The sequence below is a fragment of the Mizuhopecten yessoensis genome, unplaced genomic scaffold, assembly GCF_002113885.1.
Source record: "Mizuhopecten yessoensis strain PY_sf001 unplaced genomic scaffold, ASM211388v2 scaffold10987, whole genome shotgun sequence".
Classification (NCBI taxonomy): domain Eukaryota; kingdom Metazoa; phylum Mollusca; class Bivalvia; order Pectinida; family Pectinidae; genus Mizuhopecten; species Mizuhopecten yessoensis.
In genome coordinates, this window is record NW_018408821.1 from 36,057 (window position 1) to 55,250 (window position 19,194).

The 19,194-nt window shown below is 36.0% G+C and overlaps 1 protein-coding gene across 4 annotated transcripts in view; it reads left to right on the forward strand.

The window, feature by feature from the left end:
* The window catches only part of LOC110464416 (carbohydrate sulfotransferase 15-like), a 53,233-nt gene that overhangs the window by 17,015 nt on the left and 17,024 nt on the right, over positions 1-19,194 (forward strand). For 3 of the 4 annotated variants that reach the window (XM_021519620.1, XM_021519618.1, XM_021519619.1), the window contains exon 2: positions 16,290-16,512. In XM_021519620.1, coding sequence (XP_021375295.1) covers positions 16,290-16,512 — 223 coding nt within the window. The remainder of the gene's footprint in view (positions 1-16,289; positions 16,513-19,194) is intronic. The other variant, XM_021519621.1, reaches the window with a different exon arrangement.

The window sequence follows — 19,194 nt, forward strand, 5'->3', positions numbered from 1 at the left end:
TTAAATGTTTTCTGATGGGTGCCAGATTTTCACTGATAATCATCTGAGCCGTTTTCTTTGCTTGAGAGACTAACAACCGTGGTTTACAATTGACGTGTATAGTGTCGCAATGCATGTATTTTTATATCATCAGACTACTGGGGAGAAAAACAAATCTGGCTATTGATATTTGTCGTTGCAAAAACCAATCTGTCGGGTTTTTGTCTAGTAGTCGTTATCTAAATTTAAGTTCTCTGTTTGAAAATCACAGCAAATATCCAAGACCAGGACGAAGAGTCACATAAATTGTTGTATTTTACACTCTCAATTTATTTAAAAACCTTTGAAAAATATTTTGGAAATTGATTATCACTGAGATCGCTGGTACCAACCGGCATGACCATTTTGATGTGTAATGCAATTAAAAAGAATTTCCTCATTCATACCATGGCATCGGGTTCTCAAAAAACGATCCATTTAAATTACCGGTATTTTTTCCTTTGAATTCCATCGATTGCCTGTATTTCTTGCAAAGTTATCAAGATACAACCACGACTAGCATACTTATTTGACATTTTGAATCTTTAGTTCACTACTACTGCAAATTCGCCAATATATGTAATTGCCTTAGGTATTTCATATTGTTATTGTAATGTTGTTGACTGAACATGGTATATTTTGATGATTGTAATGGTTCTCTGGTAACATTAAATGGTGACATTCGGCGTCTTCCGAAACGGCTGCCATTTGTTGAAATATGTATGTAAGACATGTGTTCATACCAGCCAAATGGAAATTGGATAATCTATAACTAAACAGTTCATGAGTAGCGACATGGCTTCCTATACATTTTGTTTTGCTTGTGGTGAAACCTGCATCAGGTAGTTGACGATTTTTGAGAAATTCATACCAAGCACTATATCAGAAAATCCTTTTCCTATCTTTTACTTGGTTATCGCTGACTTCATCTATAATAGATAGGGATTATCGGTCCTTGAAACTCGCCGAAGACTTTGTCAAATGTATTAAGGTTGTAAATGACTTATGAATTTGAATTATTTTACTTCATGCCACAAAGCACGTGTTGGACATAAAAAAGACATATTAAATAGGATGTGCAGCTGAAGTGGTTATAATTTGTCTCATTGTTTAACGTAAAATCGCATTTAACTTTTGTAGCTGTCTTAATTATATGACAAAAACAAATGCAATTTTCTTTCAAATCTGATAAGAGTGTAGCTCCAGGACGCCGGGAGTGCCTGAATGATTGTGCCAAGTGAAAACACACAAGCGGGCAGGCAGAAAAGGAAAAGGAAGGAAAAAGTCTTTATGTTAGCTACCATTGAAGTTTTATCTGTCAACCTGAAATGGGCTTTATAGAAAGTATGTCTCTTCTACTTGACTGATGAAAGTAACCTTTTACTAACACACTAACATGTTTGATGATGAAACATAAAAAAAATCCAGATTTTAATTATTAAGAGAATCTCTCATTGCTAATTACGCAATCTAACATCTATGTTTTTATTAGTCTTTGTTGCATTTTTGTAAAATTGAGAGATCGCCGTATTCCGTCTTACTATAGGATTTTATAGTTTTGCTATCTATACATTGAGTGAGTTAATTCTATAAGTTAAGTATGATTTTTTGAAATGCTGCACATTTTTCAGAAATTGCATCTTTTACCGTGTGGATATGCAATGTAATGTAGTCTTTTTTCGATCGATCATCCTTGTGTAAAGCAAGACAATCATTTAATAGAAATCCAATTACGTCATTTCTCTACCTGGAAATATTTCTTGACAAGTTTTCCTGCTTTTGGTTTCATTGTCTTATATCAAATCATACAGTCCATCGATAAAACATCTTATTTCACCCGAAGTAATGGTCTCCATGTCATAAACAGACCCCCTCAATATTTTATTTTAGAATTTTAATCTGTTGTCTTGGATTTGATATCATGGCTGATGATAAACGTTCTGGATTTTTTCGTTCCGCAAGACAAGACGCATTTTATAGAAACAAGTCCATTCACTAGCGCCTCTGTCAAGACACGGGGATTATCTATAAAATAAAACTTGTTTATATTGATTATTTTATGTTTGTAATTTTTGATTAAAGCTAAAACATGGATTTTTTTCAAGTGTGAAAACGTTATCATACTTGATTATATTTGCCTGTAATATAATTTTCCTCAAGGCAAGACGCATTTTATAGAAACATGTCCATTCACTAGCGCCTCTGTCAAGAAACGGGGATTATCTTTAAAAAAAAAACTTGTTTATATTGATTATTTTATGTTTGTAATTTTTAATGAAACCTAAAGGATAGATTTTTTTCAAGTGTGAAAACGTTATCATACTTGATTATATTTACCTGTAATATAATGTAAAACAACTACGAGAAAGATGTAGAGGATTGTTTGTTATGATTAGTTTCTATACGTAATTCATGATAATTATTATTGTGCAATTTACAACTACATTGTTTGTCTTTAAAGACCGTGGTCATTGCTGAATAAACATCTTTTAAAGTAAACGGAACAGAGTCCTATTTATGAACACGGTCCCTTACAAGCTACAAGCCAGTCATCTCTAGGGCTTGTGGTTCATCACCACAATGCCAGCTGTAGCCTGCCCTATCACAGACTGAACTATGTCACGGATGACATGGATGTCACTTTCGTCGCTGCACTCATCACGGCTCACTCTGCTGTATACATACCCAAACGAGAATACGCTACTAAAGTTGAGAAAGTTAAGCGACCCACGCTCAGTGCCGCAGGATCTAGCGAGGAGTGGGCATCCAATCTCGGTGGTCGGACTATGTCAGTGCCACGAGAATCACTGGACGCGATAAAGTAATCCAGCTGTGACGAACCATTACGGAAATACTTGACACGATCAGCCGGTGGTAGTCTCGCTAACAAAACCGTGGATGAGATTGTAGCTGCAATTAAAAAACTCGCGGTACGTGAGGAAAAAACTATGGTTGCAAGAGTGACGCTACACAATATGCGGCTTGATCGTGATGAAACTGTCCGGAGTTACGGTGCTAGACTTTTTTTTTTTTTATTGATTTTTTTTATTTCATAGACATATACATATTAGACATACATCAACATATTATACANGACACGATTTATTTTACTATTCCACACAAACTCGTATGAAATACTATTTAATTTTTTAATGAAAACTTCATCAGGGTTTGGTAATGCTATAAAAAGATGATTCATTTGGGATACCAGAAGGGATTTTACAATTGTTATTCTTCCAATTGGAGTTAATATTCGTCTTTACGGTGCTAGACTTAAAGGACAGGCCGGTATATGCAAGTTTGTGATTAAGTGCCCCGAATGTACAGCCGACGTCAATTATACTGACGCTATCATGCGTGACGTACTTACCCGGGGAATTACCGATCCGGAAATACAACTTGATCAGCTAGGACACAAAAATCAGTCTTGAAGATGTATTTCAATTTGTTGAATCAAAGGAAGCCGGTAAGCGTTCAGCTTCTAGACGTTCAGATTATCATTCATTTGAGGCTGCCAACATCTCGTACAGGAAAAACAATGCAGACAGACACCTCCAACAAAGCAAAGCAATGTGCATATTGCGGAAAAAGGGTCGCGGCCTTTCTGCCCCTGCTAGCATACGTAAAACAGAGTGTACAGCATATGGGCACATATGTGGGCATTGCTATCGCGAAAATCATTTCGAAATTGTATGTAGAAGCAAGGGCAAAGTGACAGACCGTGATACACTTTCTGGAAGTGCTTTGTTTGACGCATTGTGCTCTGTTCATGATTCTCTTCAACATCACCATTTTACCGTTAGTGATTCTGGCATCGAACGCTCAATCTGCATCGACCACCATGTCTCTGAAGAACTGACAGAATCCTGGGTGAAACAACGATCCAAGCCTTAACCATTTGTGAACGTGACGGCTTATGTTGCCGCTGAGGACTATGCTGCCCTAGGCTTCAAACTAACGCGAGACACCGGCAACATCTCAATACATACGATGGTATCAAAATTCTTGGGGCAACCATCCTTCGCTTGATCGGGAAGGGCAAGGCCGGAAACACCAGGGAAACCAGACAGATGACATATGTCACAAGCTCATCGGACAAGCTCTCTCAGTCGCGAAGCCTTCGCTGCATTGGGTATTATCCACGATTCATTTCCAACGCCTCCAACAAAACTGCCTTTCCCTGCTACAACGGAAACCCTTGGTCGCTTAAAAGGTTACCTTCTTGACCATAAAAAGTCTAGCACATTCAACACATGTGAACACCAGACTTTACCACTTATGAATGGACCTCCCTTGAATCTTATGGTGGGCTCCAACGCGAAGCCTGTCGCTCATCATACACAAGTACCCGTTCTAATCCATTGATAGGATGCAGTAAAGGCAGAAATAGACCAGGATGTTCATGTGGGGGCTATTGAACCTGTTCCGGTTGGTGAGCCTGTCACTTAGTGCCATAGAATGTTTTTTTGTGCGAAAATGAACGGTACACCTCGCCGCATCGTTGACTTCTAGCCCTTAAATGCACATGCCACTGGCGAGACTCATCACACCCCTTCGCCATTCCTCCAAACCCGGTCTATTCCACATCGAAAGAAGAAGACATTATTTGATGCATGGAACGGTTATCACAGTGTACCCATCTGCGAAGAGAACAGGCACTTGACAACGTGCATTACTCCTTGTGGGAGGTACTGTTACAAAACTGCACCCCAAGGCTACATTGCATCGGGCGACGGATACACAAGGCGCTATGGCGAGCTTGTTTTGGACATCCCCAACAAAACAAAATGTGTCGACGATGTTCTATTATGGTCCGACACTGTTGAAGAAAGCTTCTTTCAGGCAGTCCAGTGGCTTGTCATTTGCGGTCGTAACGATATACCGCTGATCTCTGATGAATTTGTATTCGCAAAAGACATACTCGAATTCGCTGGGTTTGAAATAACCAACGATAGTGTACGGCCTTCACAGAAATACCTACGCAACACCCAGGAAAATCACAGACGTGCGGTCATGGTTTGGACTATTCAATCATGTGTCATATGTCTTCAGTATGACTGAGAATATGCTTCCTTTTCGTCAGTTGCTCAAACCAGATCAACCGTTTCAGTTTACCGAAGATCTCTAATGACTTTTTGAGGAATCCAAAATTGTCATTGCCAACAAAATTGAGCAGGGTCTACGGATTTTCGACCCAAAAAAATTAACGTGTCTCGCGACATATTGGTCAAAGACTGGCATTAGAATTTGGTTGCTACAGAAACACTGCGCTGGTGCTAATGAAACTTATAAAGTAAACGGAACAGAGCCCCATTTACGATGAACATAACCCACAAAGATGATTGCACCTTTAAAAACGGTAATAGATGCAGTATGCCAAAACTGATAATATTGCGTCATAAAACTGCTTCATTCTGCTATGACACTTCGGTGATGCAAGGGGCCAAACATTTTGGAAATATAAGTTGGTCTAAACTTCTGTTAAAACAGGTGTGCCATAACCTTTAATTTGTATATTTCAATTAAATACTTTATACAGTGTGAAATGTATATTGTGAGTTTCCTTACGAAGGAAGCATCCGTTTAAAATTAAATTTGTCAAAGGAACGAGCCAAACAAAAATATTTCATTATAGCTTATGACCATTCCGTCCGTTTAGAACTTATCATTGATACTAAAGGTTAAACGAATGAAAACCCATGTCTAAATTATTTTGAAAAAAAGAGCAAACAGCAAAACTGAAACGATGAATATAAATTTCTTAACAACACTAAAAATGTTACGATGTTAGAGAAAGACATTTTCATAAAAGGATTTTGTGTGGTTTAAAATCATGCATTTCTTGATTATTAAAAGTTCCTTTCACACAACAAATACAGCTTACAGCGTAGCCGAATCGACCTCGATTTTGTGGACAACTCGCATACTTTTGTGTGCATACGCCTCACTGGTCATTTGTCTGATGAAGATGACAGTGTACGTACCATACTAGTCATCGCAACGTCATATAGAAACTCTTATTGGTTGGGTAAAACGAACTTTTCTTAATCCATACCTACCAACCTGAAGAAAATGTTTAGAAAAAGCATTTCTTGATTATAGTTATTTAATTTGTTTAGTGTTGTTAAAGCAATTATTGTGCGTTGAGCGTTCCCAACAAAGCCGGGGTCTCCTTAATGTTCTATACTTCCCCTTCGAACTGTATACTGCTCCCCGACACACATGCAACAGACCATAAACATTTTATTAACTTTATGCTCATTAATGTCTAAAAAGCTGTTAAAGAAAATTCGAAAATTGACCAAATCGATAGTTAAATTCCTACATATGAATTGATTTTTTATAAAGTGTTCTATGCAATACGTGTTTTGATCATGGTTAACTACTGGTCCGTGCACCAACTGCTCTATCAAGTACGTAAAGACAGATCAAACAATAAAAATTGTCTTTTACTCGAGGCATTCCACTCATTTTGTTAAGTCTCAATAATTCAATAATTTTATTAAAAGAAATTAAAGAACATGTTCTATTTTACTGTACCAGTACTTTGTTTTAATACTTTTCTGTTTGCTAGTTACTTGAATAGGGTGATATTGACCTATGCATATACTGCTTTGTGTTGCGTTGATGAGGAGGTTGGGCAATTCGACGCAGCAAGTTAAATTTTGAAAATTTGAATATGAATATAGGCAAATACAGTTTATTTAGGGATGGCAATAAGATAAATACAAAAAAAGCATGGTCGACTGAAAAACACAGAAATAGAGATCGAAAACAATATAGGAATATAGAGCAAAACGCATAGAGTTAGAAAGGATAATATTAAGGTGCAGGGAAGAAGAAAAAAAATAACGAGAGGAAAACAAAACGATAGTAAGAGAAAAACACAGTGATAGCAGAAACCATTGTAGTGCGATAATACCGAGTGAACGAAAACATAGTAGACCTAAAAAATAGCTATAGAGAGCGAAAGGTCATAGATAAATAACGAAAACATAAAGATACTGTACCGAGGTCAGTGTCATTTTTTTGTATCTATAAACTGAAATCTTTGACTAGTGAATCCATGGATTATTCCGGAGACGCATAACTATTTCTTAATGATTACTGTCTAAAGGGGATCACATTGGAATCTTTATCATCCACATGCATTTCATTAACATTGTTTTACTGATACTGTGTCTACTTTTCCTCATTATGTATAGAATGAAGTATTATAGTACTGCACATGATAATCTAGGATATGTTCATCGGCTGTCGATGGAGGTGTTGTTAAGAACAGACAATGGGCTGTGTTGACAACGCTAACGTAGTTTTCAAAAGACAAAGTGCAACTGTGTGTGCGTTTTTCTTAGTGGTTTATTTAAGCATTGAACTTTTTTTGCATGGTATTTATGATCTATTTGAATGACACAGCTTTGCAAGCAAACAATATAATGCACCCTAGCGCATTATGATTTGTTTGTTTGCAAAGCTGTGTCATGCAAATAGATCATAAATACCATACAAAAACAGTCCAATACTTATATTTACGTTTTCTCTGCCTCTTATGTTCTTTTTTAACTTATAATTTATATTTGAAATTCAAAATGCCCGCCTTATAGACAGTCCACAAAATTTCGTTCAATAGTTTGAACAGCGTATTTGTCGCTTGCTGATTGGCAAACAAAGTAGTACTTTGAAATTTTAACAAACATTTCAATTTTATTCCCGAATTCAGTATCAATACAATTGCGTATATGTCTATAGGGTGATTTAGGTTTATCTATAGAAATCTGAACTGAAAGTTAGTTTTTAAATAGTTCCGATTTTCCCCCGGAACAAATTTCGCGCATGGATAAATACAGTGAATCCGACCTTTTTCTACACGAGGGAGTTGTTTTTTGAAATTATTTCGAAAGTTTCTCTTTGCTCATTTTGTGAAGAATCTAGACGTGAATTTATTTGCTGATTGTATGGGAATCTGACTTCAGTCTGTAGATTCTATAACAGCCTCGTTACTCGTTATTTGACATGTCGTCAGCAACTGAGGAAACAGTGGCTGCGAGACGCGTGAAACTGATAGCGTTTGGAATGAGTGATCTTGCGACGGAGCAGAGGGGTTCATTAAAAATGTCTGACATGTTTATGTGTGCCGTGACTCATATCAGTAGGTCTGTAACATACGTGTCAGTAGGTCTATAAAATATGTGTATTTCAGACATTTGTAACGAACCCTTGTTGATCAGTGCAGTGTAACAGACGATATTTTTGATAAATTGCATGAGCGTTAGAATTGTTTCCATTGCCGGCATCGGTGATTTCAACCGATGTGCATTTTGTACGATATTGCAGACCTTGGTCTTGTTTGTTGTAATAAAAGTATTTTTTATTTTGCACATAAATTTACAATGACATTGTCAAATCTCACAATGCCTACCGATATTTCAGAAGCCGTCATGTGTATTTACATTGGATATTGTAGTTCCGGTCAGTGTTGTATTAATACGCTAAGAATTATGTCTCGTACTGCATGGTAATTAAAGTCCCTTCAACGATACAGCTTCCAAAGAGGCTATATATTAACAATGCCATGCAAATGTAAATATAAGTATATATATATTAGTATTATATTATGACACTGCAGGTGAATGACTTCATTCAAAATACCCTAATTTTAAAATTTGACATATATTTGTATTGGGAAATATTATCAAATAAATCGAAAAAAATCCTGTTACGATCCAATAATGATACTCATTATATTTATATATACTTAACTTCTGCTTTATCAAAAATGCTAGTGTACTTATGCCCAAAAAGTATAATGCCTTGATCCAACAAGCAATACTTCACTATCCCAGGTCCTTCAGGAGAAGTCAATCATGCATAAATAATTTTACATTTTTCTTTGACGTATTCGTCTTGTCTTAGGCTGGGATATAACCGATACAAGAACATAAAAGCCCCTTATATTAAACGTTATATGATGTAATTGGTTCGACATAATATTTACCATAAAAGGAAGTGTAACGGATTTTTTTTTGTTCTTGCCAAGCCTAGTTCCAAAATCCGACTCGCGGTTTTGACCTGATTCTTCTGAGAGCACAAGCTTACATCACGTAGGTTTGTGTGCAATATGACTCAGTCGGGAATATATGACTGATCAGCTCATCATAAAACGCGGGCTTTAAAAGCAAACATTAAATGCTCCCATAGCTACATCACAGGCCTGTCCGAGGGATGGAATTTCTACTAGATCATAACGTAAGGCTTGGTATTATATCATGAAAGTCAATGAATATATATGCATTGTGTTCTACCCAATACTGACAGGCGCTGTAGACGTGGCCATTTTAGTGCTCATAAATGATCTCCAGTATAGGAAAGGCATATGGTTTTATGTCTGTTCTATGATTCTCAACGAAAAACAAAAGCCGATTTTAAAAAGGACGACAGGTCTGTGACAAAACATCACAGGATTTTTTATGCAAATTTGCTGACACGGTGCATGTGTATTGAGTAAGACCTTAACGTACAGACTCATTGTGTAACTTCTAATAACATTGTATAGTTACGACATGTCTTGTTATACCTCATCTCCTAGAATAACGTATGAGATTGGATTACTAGTACATATATAATTATCACATCATTTTTGACAAAAATACCAAGCTTTTCTAAGTTCAAGTTCCCCTGTCTTCGTTCCAGGCCTCTTTAGAACTATTTCGGCATCAAGGTTGCATATCACAAAATCCTTTTTAAACCTTCAACTAGTATATACTACTTGTAACACTAAGTAAATCATCATTGTTTAACCAGTGGGGGGAGGGACAATAAATTATAACGAATATTGCTAACCATGAATTGAGTTCGCTTGAACGTTATTGCTTTACATAATTTATTTGGTACGTTTGTATGATTGTTTGTAAAGCAACCCTAGTTTATTGTTAAATATGTATAGTCAGTTATTACTGCACATACTAACAACAGTTCAATTTCTCTTAAAGTCGCTCGACCTAAGAAAAACCTACTTTACCCAAGGTCCCCACCAGCCCCCATGGTATCGAGGGTTAGCGTTAGGGTCACGGGGCGGATAAACATAAGGTAAAGCTGTCTCATTCAGCTCATGTAGCTTTGTCAAAATCTTCAACACAATATAGGGATATCTTGTTGAAAGGTCGACTCTTTCCACTGGATCTTTAACAATATTGAACAGCCAAATGTGGGGTTTTTTCGGCTCAAAAGTATCAACGTTCACGTCAAAAGTAAAATTGTTCCAGTTGATGTCCCAAGCATTCGGTTCTGGGACAAAGCTTCCGTTGCCTACAGTGTACAACAGTTTATGTTATCAGATACACGCATGCGATACATTATAAATGAAATGTAATTTTATAAACTAGGTACATAGTCAGCAAAACTTGACATCTGTTTTGCATGGGTAAAAAACTACAGGAGAGAAAACAGTAGGCTGTCAATATTTATACCAAAATATAATGTTTCTGGGGCAGTTTATGTATAAGTACTAAAATATTTTTACAAAGGATTAACCCATAGCGGGCGAAAGTTTTTTACGGAATAAAGTTTTTCTGTAAACAGTACGCTTTGTACAAAAAACAAAATCAGCCAAACATGCATGATGAATGATTAAAGGATATTTAAACTCTTGATTTAAATTAATATCTTTCTGAAAAAAAGAAAGGCTAGGTTGTACGAGCTATTAGGCACTATTACGTTGAATGACATACCAGGATTTCCCGTGATCACCTTCCAGTCTCCCCACCTAAGAGCAGTCCTGTAACGGTTGTCAAACGGACTCCCACAGGCTTGGCCAGGGGATCTATATTGTGTAGCAGCGTTTTTCTAGGACTATTAACTCCTTCACTGATAAATAAGTGTACTTCATGAAACAGCTCCTTCATAAATAAGGGAATATAAGAATTTAAAAACCTACAAAGAGGAGTAATAAAAACCGTACAGAGAACAAAATTAACTGAATTGGTCCTCAGGTAGACTGTGAACTAATAGAGGATATTTCTTGTCATGTTAACAAGATATTTAATTGTTCATCCGAAAGAATTACAGATACTTGATCGTTTTCCATTGATCAAATCCATCAAGAGGTTTGGTGCAATTCAGAAAGCCAGTCTCACCAGTGTCGGGTACCAGTCTGTCATATGTATGAGTTGAGTGGACACACTCCCTATTATTGTGTAAGGCTTTGTACAAATCCAACTCAATGCATTCCTCCCTCCCAAAGTGATCCTTTCCAGCCTCGTAGCGGCCAGTTGTTACATCCCTTTAATATCTGTCCGCCATTGTCTGAAATTACTGTAATTATGATGACAATTTTAAAGCGAAATGTTACGGCAATACACAGAAACATCAAAAANTACAGCCTCATCCATGACTGCCACCATACCTGTTAATTATACAATAAAAAACGATTGTAAACAAAAGAAATCACCCAAACATATTGACATTAATTTGAATTCATGAAAATTTGAGAAAGTGTATATTAATACATGCAAGCATTAATCATAAAAATAGTTGTCGTCCTTTTAAGTGCTTTTTATTCTTTAAATAAAAAGAACTTCCCTTGGAGTATGCAAAAACAAAAGATAATGTTACCATGGAAAATGATTAGCTGAATAATTGTTAGACAGACAGATGGCCAATCTAACTATATAAACAGCTGAACTTATTAAAAAAAAGGACGGAATCAAAAACCATATCCTAGAAACTCTAGGAGTTGAGAGGTTTTACGCTCACTTTCGCTTTGTGCACCTTTATGTCATAGCGAAAATGCAGGCACGCGACCAGCTATTTGATTTGTCCCCGATTAAAACAAACCCCTGACCAATTGCAAGCCGACACCTGGCATTTGAAGATTACAGTCAGTCAATTTTAACGTTAAACGATCGGCAGATTATTTCGATATACATTAAAGGATCAAACTTAACTGTTCGTTTCATGCGCAGGGTGGTGCAAACTGAGCTTCGATTTCTGATTTATTCCAAGGATGCAGAGAGCGAAAGTGAGCGTAAACCCTGGAGTATCGAGGATCATCAACAGCTTGCTAAACTATTAATTATAACTGATTTTTGTAACTGATAATTGCGCATAGATTCAATTTCTATGACATTCTATTACTGACCTGCATATGAGCATATTTTTTCTGTAATTTGATGGAACATCCAATGGTCCGTGGACAGCCTGAAATGCTAGATACAGAAACATAGGCTGAAAATAATGACAAAATGTTATTGCATTTTATGTATTCCTGCCACATAAAATCGTCAATGTCTATATGTTGCACTGATCAAAAGAGGATTTATCATGATCGATCTCATCTCACATATAATCACAATAACCTTGAGCTTTACACGAACTAATAATAACCACAGCAAGCTCACAAAGAACCTCACAGTAGCAAATCGATAAAAGGTAAGTATACTGATGAGAAAAGCGTATGAAGAAACAAAAGTGGTCCATGGGGCATGTATCATATAAGTAATTGAAATTGTTCTGGTCGTGTAAGACTGTACTAGTCTTCTGAAATTGACATGTACATGTATTACAAACTCAACACAATCACATCAAATATGCATTTATTTGACTTTGAACTTGTTTTCAGTAATTTGTAATTGGATGCTCAGTAAGTTCTGTGAAATCAAATATGATAATGTGGTCTGTTCCTCGGCCTTAAAACATACATTTGTTTCCAGTTAACATATCCTTACTTCTTGTGTATTGATATCGGTGCTTGCATATATCCTACTTGTTTTTAGCCAGTTTTCAACATAAAAAAAATTAACCCAGAAAGTCTGATTCATATATCCATTGCAAAAATTATATAAATTTGTATTTAAAAATGCCTATCTTCCCAGTTATTTGTCCCGTATTTCTACATTTCCTACGGGAAACATGTGTTTATATATTGGTCATTAAGGAAAGAAGGTCGAAACTGACAAATCGGCGTTGAAGTTGAAGTTACTCGACCAATATTTCAAAAAATGTTTGAAAAATAAAGGTTATGAGTACATATTTGAAATATATGTTTACCATAGAACGTGTCAAAACCTCTGTTGTTAGGGAGGTATTCCTCTTTGTAGAAGTCCATGTGCCATTTTCCTGCAGCGTGCGTGCGTGGAGTTTCCAGCCTCCTCATCTTGTCTGGCAGAATGGGGCTGTTCTTTGCAAGGCATTGGACTGGGTTGGCCAAATAATACTGTGTTGCAACCCAGTATGGATCTGCGAGTTATATATAACAATGTACTGTTATACTATTATCATAATAGATGTTGAATATGTATAAGGATATGCATAACCATAATCTTTATGACAGTCTCAGAATTCAAAAATTCAGTTCGGATTCTAAGAAAATGTAAGCAGTAAACGTTTAAGAGCAAAACATTAAGGCTCATTAAAGTACAGATTATAATAAAGAAGCAGCCGAGATGCACCTTACAACCCAATCCAGCTCATAGAGACAATGTTTGCCTACTGAAATTGACATCAACAGTTTAACTGTAAGCCTATATAATACAAACAAATAATAAAACACCAACAACGTCCAAAGATTTGCTCTTACCATACAACAGTGGATCAAGACTTTTTACGCAAATATTACAAGTTACGTTTATATGATAGGTCATGGATCAACATATTTAAATATACAAAGAGTAGTCCAAAAATGAGACCAATTTCCCCCATATTTGATCGTCTAATTCGTGGAATTATAACCAGGTACATTAACAATTAATTAATATAAATAGCTTATATCAATCACTCTTGTTGGTTCGGATGTCAGTGCGCAGGGGGTTTAACGTGGTAGGAAACTGGAGAACCCGTAGAAAACCCACGTGGTGGTGCAGGTGACACCATACCTCTTCACGTCCGATCGGGGAATCGAACCCCGGCAACCTTGGTAAAAGACGAGTGATTTACCTATTGCGCCACCCGACCACCAAAATTTAGATAATTATTGACCACTCTAAAAGTACATTTCAAGTAATATGAAGTTAACTTAAACTTTGTTTAGAAGACGACGAATAATCTCTCAAGGAATTATTTGTGACTTTAGATCGTTTTGCTTAAATTTCTGGAATAATTGTCAAATACCATGAAGAATGGCTTGGGATGAAGAATGGTTTTAGGAAGGAATAGAAGCAGCATAGCGTTATATTTGTACCGGTAAATATAGATAGTTTAACTGATCTACTTTCAGATTGTCCTCATATCCATTCAACATGGTCATTTATTAAGGGAACAATTTTTATGTGAAAGAAGATAACTCTTTCAAACTGCCTTTCTGACTTATTATTTTATATTCTGTTGGTTTATTATGTGTGTGTTTTGTGTGGGGGGGCGGGGAGCGGGGGGATATATATATATATATATATTGTAACTGTGTTTTGGACGTTCTAGAATGGTAGGATACACCATGTCATAAGACAAAGTTGCAAGCTTGGCTAAATGGTATTATCATGGAATGCTATATTATGCCAGGAAGTCATTGCACATATCTTATATCAATAACCATAATATGTCAGTGCATGTTTACAGCAAACCTCATATACTTGCATATGAAACATATGACATATTATGCAAGCTGTTGATGGAAATAACAAATTGTTCACCACAATAATATCAAATAGTAATTAAATTAATCTGTAATGTTAATGAAAATGACATAATTCAATATATCAGACATTTTAGCAGATACTTTCATTTTGCTTCTCATGTATAATGAATACATCGGAACTCTTTACCTAAAAGACATCACACAGTCGAGATATCTGAGACTGAAATTGAAGTTTTCGGGTATCTTTATTGATAAGCTTACCAATGAATTGATATTGAAACAAGCGGCAGATAGAGGGACTCAGTATGTTCCCACGGGAATGAGAACAGTCTGCTTAAAAATTTGTCTCTGCATTCATCAAAAACATTCTCACGATGTCATCCTAATTTTATTTCAACATGTACCCTTGTTTTGTTTTTCAAAAATATATGTTCCAAATATTTACAACTTTATATCTCTTTCGCCATTACCGTCCTGAAATAAAATAGGGTTTAAGTATATGTGTGGTTACGTGCCTGAAATATAAAGAAACAGTTGATTTGCTAGTTTAGTTTTGCCTTCGTGTAATGATCTACATTGTTACGTTTGCTATCGGCTTATCCACCTTGTGTTTTACAGTGTGATAACTAAATAAATGATCATGCATTTCACTTAATATTTTGACAAAGGTGCAACATATGCAAATACGCGCTTCATGTACATGTAGTTATATTTCTACGATACACATTTTCTATATTTTTGAAAAAGATCACAGCAAAGTTAAACATTTTCTTGCCAACGGTTCTGTTGCTGGTTAATGGTAGTTAATGTGATTCTATACTCGTCAAATAAATATAATCTAACAGCTGTGTTAACATTTTAAAGATAAAAAAACGTGATATATAAAGCGGTATCTGAGTGTTGGGTACATAGATGTAGCTGGTGTGATAAGAAACATCCTACTAAGTGAGCGACTTGATGTCCAGGATTGTCATTTAAAGGAGATACATCATTATGGTATAGGTAACATTTGCTCTTCTAATGGCACATTCATTCGGATATCAATATGTTTTCCTGTTCGTAAGAGGTATTTTCTAAAAAGAAAATCTGCCCGAACTGAAACTCCAGTTTATTTAGAAATGCAGAAACGAAAGCTATTGTACAAATATTGAGTATCACCAATGTATATACTTTATATAGATGAACATTAAAGTACTTTTAGTTTTAGTATGGGTCGAAACATAATTATCGAAACCTTTGGGGCAATGTTTGGCGTTGCATATCAACACGCGCTAGTAAAATGATTAGTCATTTGCATGGAAAGCACATGTTATAATGATGTTTTTTTCTTAGAATCAACATGACAGGAAGTGTACCTGTTACATTTGAAATGCTCGTAACAATATAGTGATAAAGTATATGTATTCCGAATGGTAGACGAGGTATGCAACACGAGCTTGTGCTGCGGGAGGCATTTCGTGATCGAGACTATATAGGGAGTTAGGCAAGTTACAAAATCCTATTGCAAGTATCTGTTATTGAAAGCAATTATTTCAGTCATTGTTGAAGTGTTTCGACCTATTGAACTTTAATGTCGATCACCATAACACTTGCTTCGGGTTTTCTACACAAATACTTGAAAACCTACCAAATATAAAACTAGAGATATATACAACAAGTTAAACGAGCTCCCATTTACCTCCATTTCTACTGTTATATATTACAGACGAGTGCTCAACAGTGTGACGGCCTGTGGTATCCTCCTGTGTTTGGTTGTGTATTTATATACATATAACTTCTACACAGGTATATCGAGGCCTCTACCGGACATCAGACCGATCCTTAGCCATAGAATGATTCTAGATGCATCAGCGGAGGACAACTATCATCAAAAATATGTCTGCTCTAATCAGACACATCGGAATAAAGTCGAGGACATTCTGTGCATGGTAAGAGGTATTGAAGTATACTAATAGACAAAATTGGATGTTACATGCTGTGAAATTAATTATTTTCATCGGATGTAAATACTGAGGTTGCCCAAAAACATTTCGTAGATACATGAATTCGTGAATTACGAATACTCACTAATACAGAAAATAGCTTTATGTTAATCCTATACTTACTTCGTGGACTCATGAATTCGCGGATGTAGAGTACCCACGAAATCAACAAAATTATAAACCCAATGAAATGTTATGTTTTCATAGGGTCTGATACCCTTTGTTATAAATGATGATAAGTCAAAGTTCCGAAATTCGACGGCAACTAAATAAATGTGAAGTGGTTTTAGCATTAACACAAAGCATGCTTCATACAATAGATACTGTTGCATACGTGTTCGTTTTTCCCCGTCAAAATCCCTTTGTCGATATTAGAATACCAGCAGCCGGGGCCTGATAATGGAGTCAACATGTACCTGTTACATACGATTGTATGCGTCACAACAAACACTAAGCCATGGTTTCTTTCCGGAGTGGGGAAACGTTACGGTCGTCAATATGCCCTATTTTCTGCTATGATATTTTAGGGGGTTTTTCACGATACAATACATGTTCCATATTTCTTAAACCATTTCTGACCTATCTCTTTCCCTGGATTTGGTTGAAAAAATTATAACGGATGTCTCATGTTGAAAGTGATTACCCTTCCGGACACCTTGTATACCAGCAGTTGTAATAATTTCATGACGTATATCCGGTTGTTTCGGAACATCTTTGGTTCCTGTTAGTTTCTTGTATTATCGCCTCTTGAGTTTAGATTTCGTCCTTAAGTGCTGATACTACGGTGCGTACAATCCATTTTCCCACTTTCTCTTTATGTTAATGTAACAAATGTGTGTGTGGTTTATCATATTCCAACGCCCGTTTGAATGGCCTTAGTTCATCGCATTCAAATATACATATTTGTTAAATAATTTCGTTTTGCTATAATGGCTTGTGATTAGGTTGTCACAAACATTTTTTTCGACATCACATAGCAGTTAAGATTTGTTTAAAAAAAAAAAATCAAATGTGTTTAAATCAAACGCTTTTTATGAAGCGGAAGAAGTACATGGAGTCATTACATGATTCACATGCAGGGCACGTTATAGAGATTCATGGCGTTTTATAACACACTTAGGGTCCTCCGAACACCATCTCTTATTATACACAAACCAATCGTTATGAACACAATTTTACCCTGCATTTCTTTCGTTTATGTCTATAAAAGCAGGATACTATTGGATATATTTTCAATTGCATACCGACGTGATGGTACCCACATTGGGATGCTTGATATTTCCTTGTAATATCCGTTAATGACAGTGTTGTACACTTTTATAAGCTCAGCTAATCCAATTTAAAACCAAACAGATTCTTGATTTGTAGGTAATGAAAAAAGTTTAACTTCAAATGAACCAAAAATCAAACCCTATTATCTTCTTTAACGTAGATCGTACATAAAAAAAATATTTTCTACTCAAGAGTGTGGATGTATAATAGTTTAATTTGCAAGATGAAAACAAAAAGTCCTTCGATCCGTTATCTGAGATTACAACGGCACCAACGGGAAACGGAACTTTCTATGTCTAAGTTAGTCAGTTGCCCTTTTCTATAACACACAAGTAGTATATGTCGATAGAACAAATACCTTTGCACTACAAGACCCATCTCATCGCGTGAGTAGACCAATATATATGTTACGGCATGTAGCGTTAGAGTAACAACGGTTCCTTCAGCGGCGAACACCATCTCCTGTCGTACTGCCGAGGCCTGCATGTCACGAACGTACTGTCGAGCTGAAACATGACTTTGCCTTGCAGACTGCTTTAATGATCTCATAAAGCCATACCAAAGAATGACACACATGCGACAAATACTGACAGAAACTTCCATTGATTGAGTATACCGCATGTCATTTTTCAAAATATGGATTTTTCCTCGGCAACTAATATCGGATCCCTTTGAAAATGTCTTGAGTAGAATGTAAGGAAATATAAAAGAGAAACAGAGGCTTGGATCTTTACATGTTTTATACTACATACATTGTGTATAATCAGAATATACACAATTTTGATACAAGTTTGATACCAAATATAGCACGCACATCCTCTATATACATAGGTATCTGTGTATATGAATGTAGGTATTTCATTGCAGATATAATGTTCATGAAGTACTGTTTGACTTCGGCGCCTCTCTTGTACCGTGATGTGTTCTGGTTTGTAAGGTAGCGTACTGTCGTGAGCATAGACTGTCTAGATCATATACGATATCATGAAACACATTTGTCAGTTCAAGGACAACTCTTAAAATGTGAGTTTGGGCTAGTACCATCTTATTGTTCTTGCTATTCTTAATCCTGGTGGCATGTTCTGTCAAATCATTTGAAGATATCATTTAAGATTAGGTATTTTGTAATTAATATAGAGATATTTAATCTGTTTGAAATATAAAAACCATTTTTGTTGTATTATCCTGTTCTTTAATTTTGTTATATCCAATATCTTATACAAATTTGCACTAAATCGAATATTCACATGATGATGCTGTTTCCCATGATTCAATTCTTCCTTTGTAATCCAGACAACGTGTATACATCACTTGTGATTTTTTCAAATATATGCGTATATCTTTAACGTTTGCAGA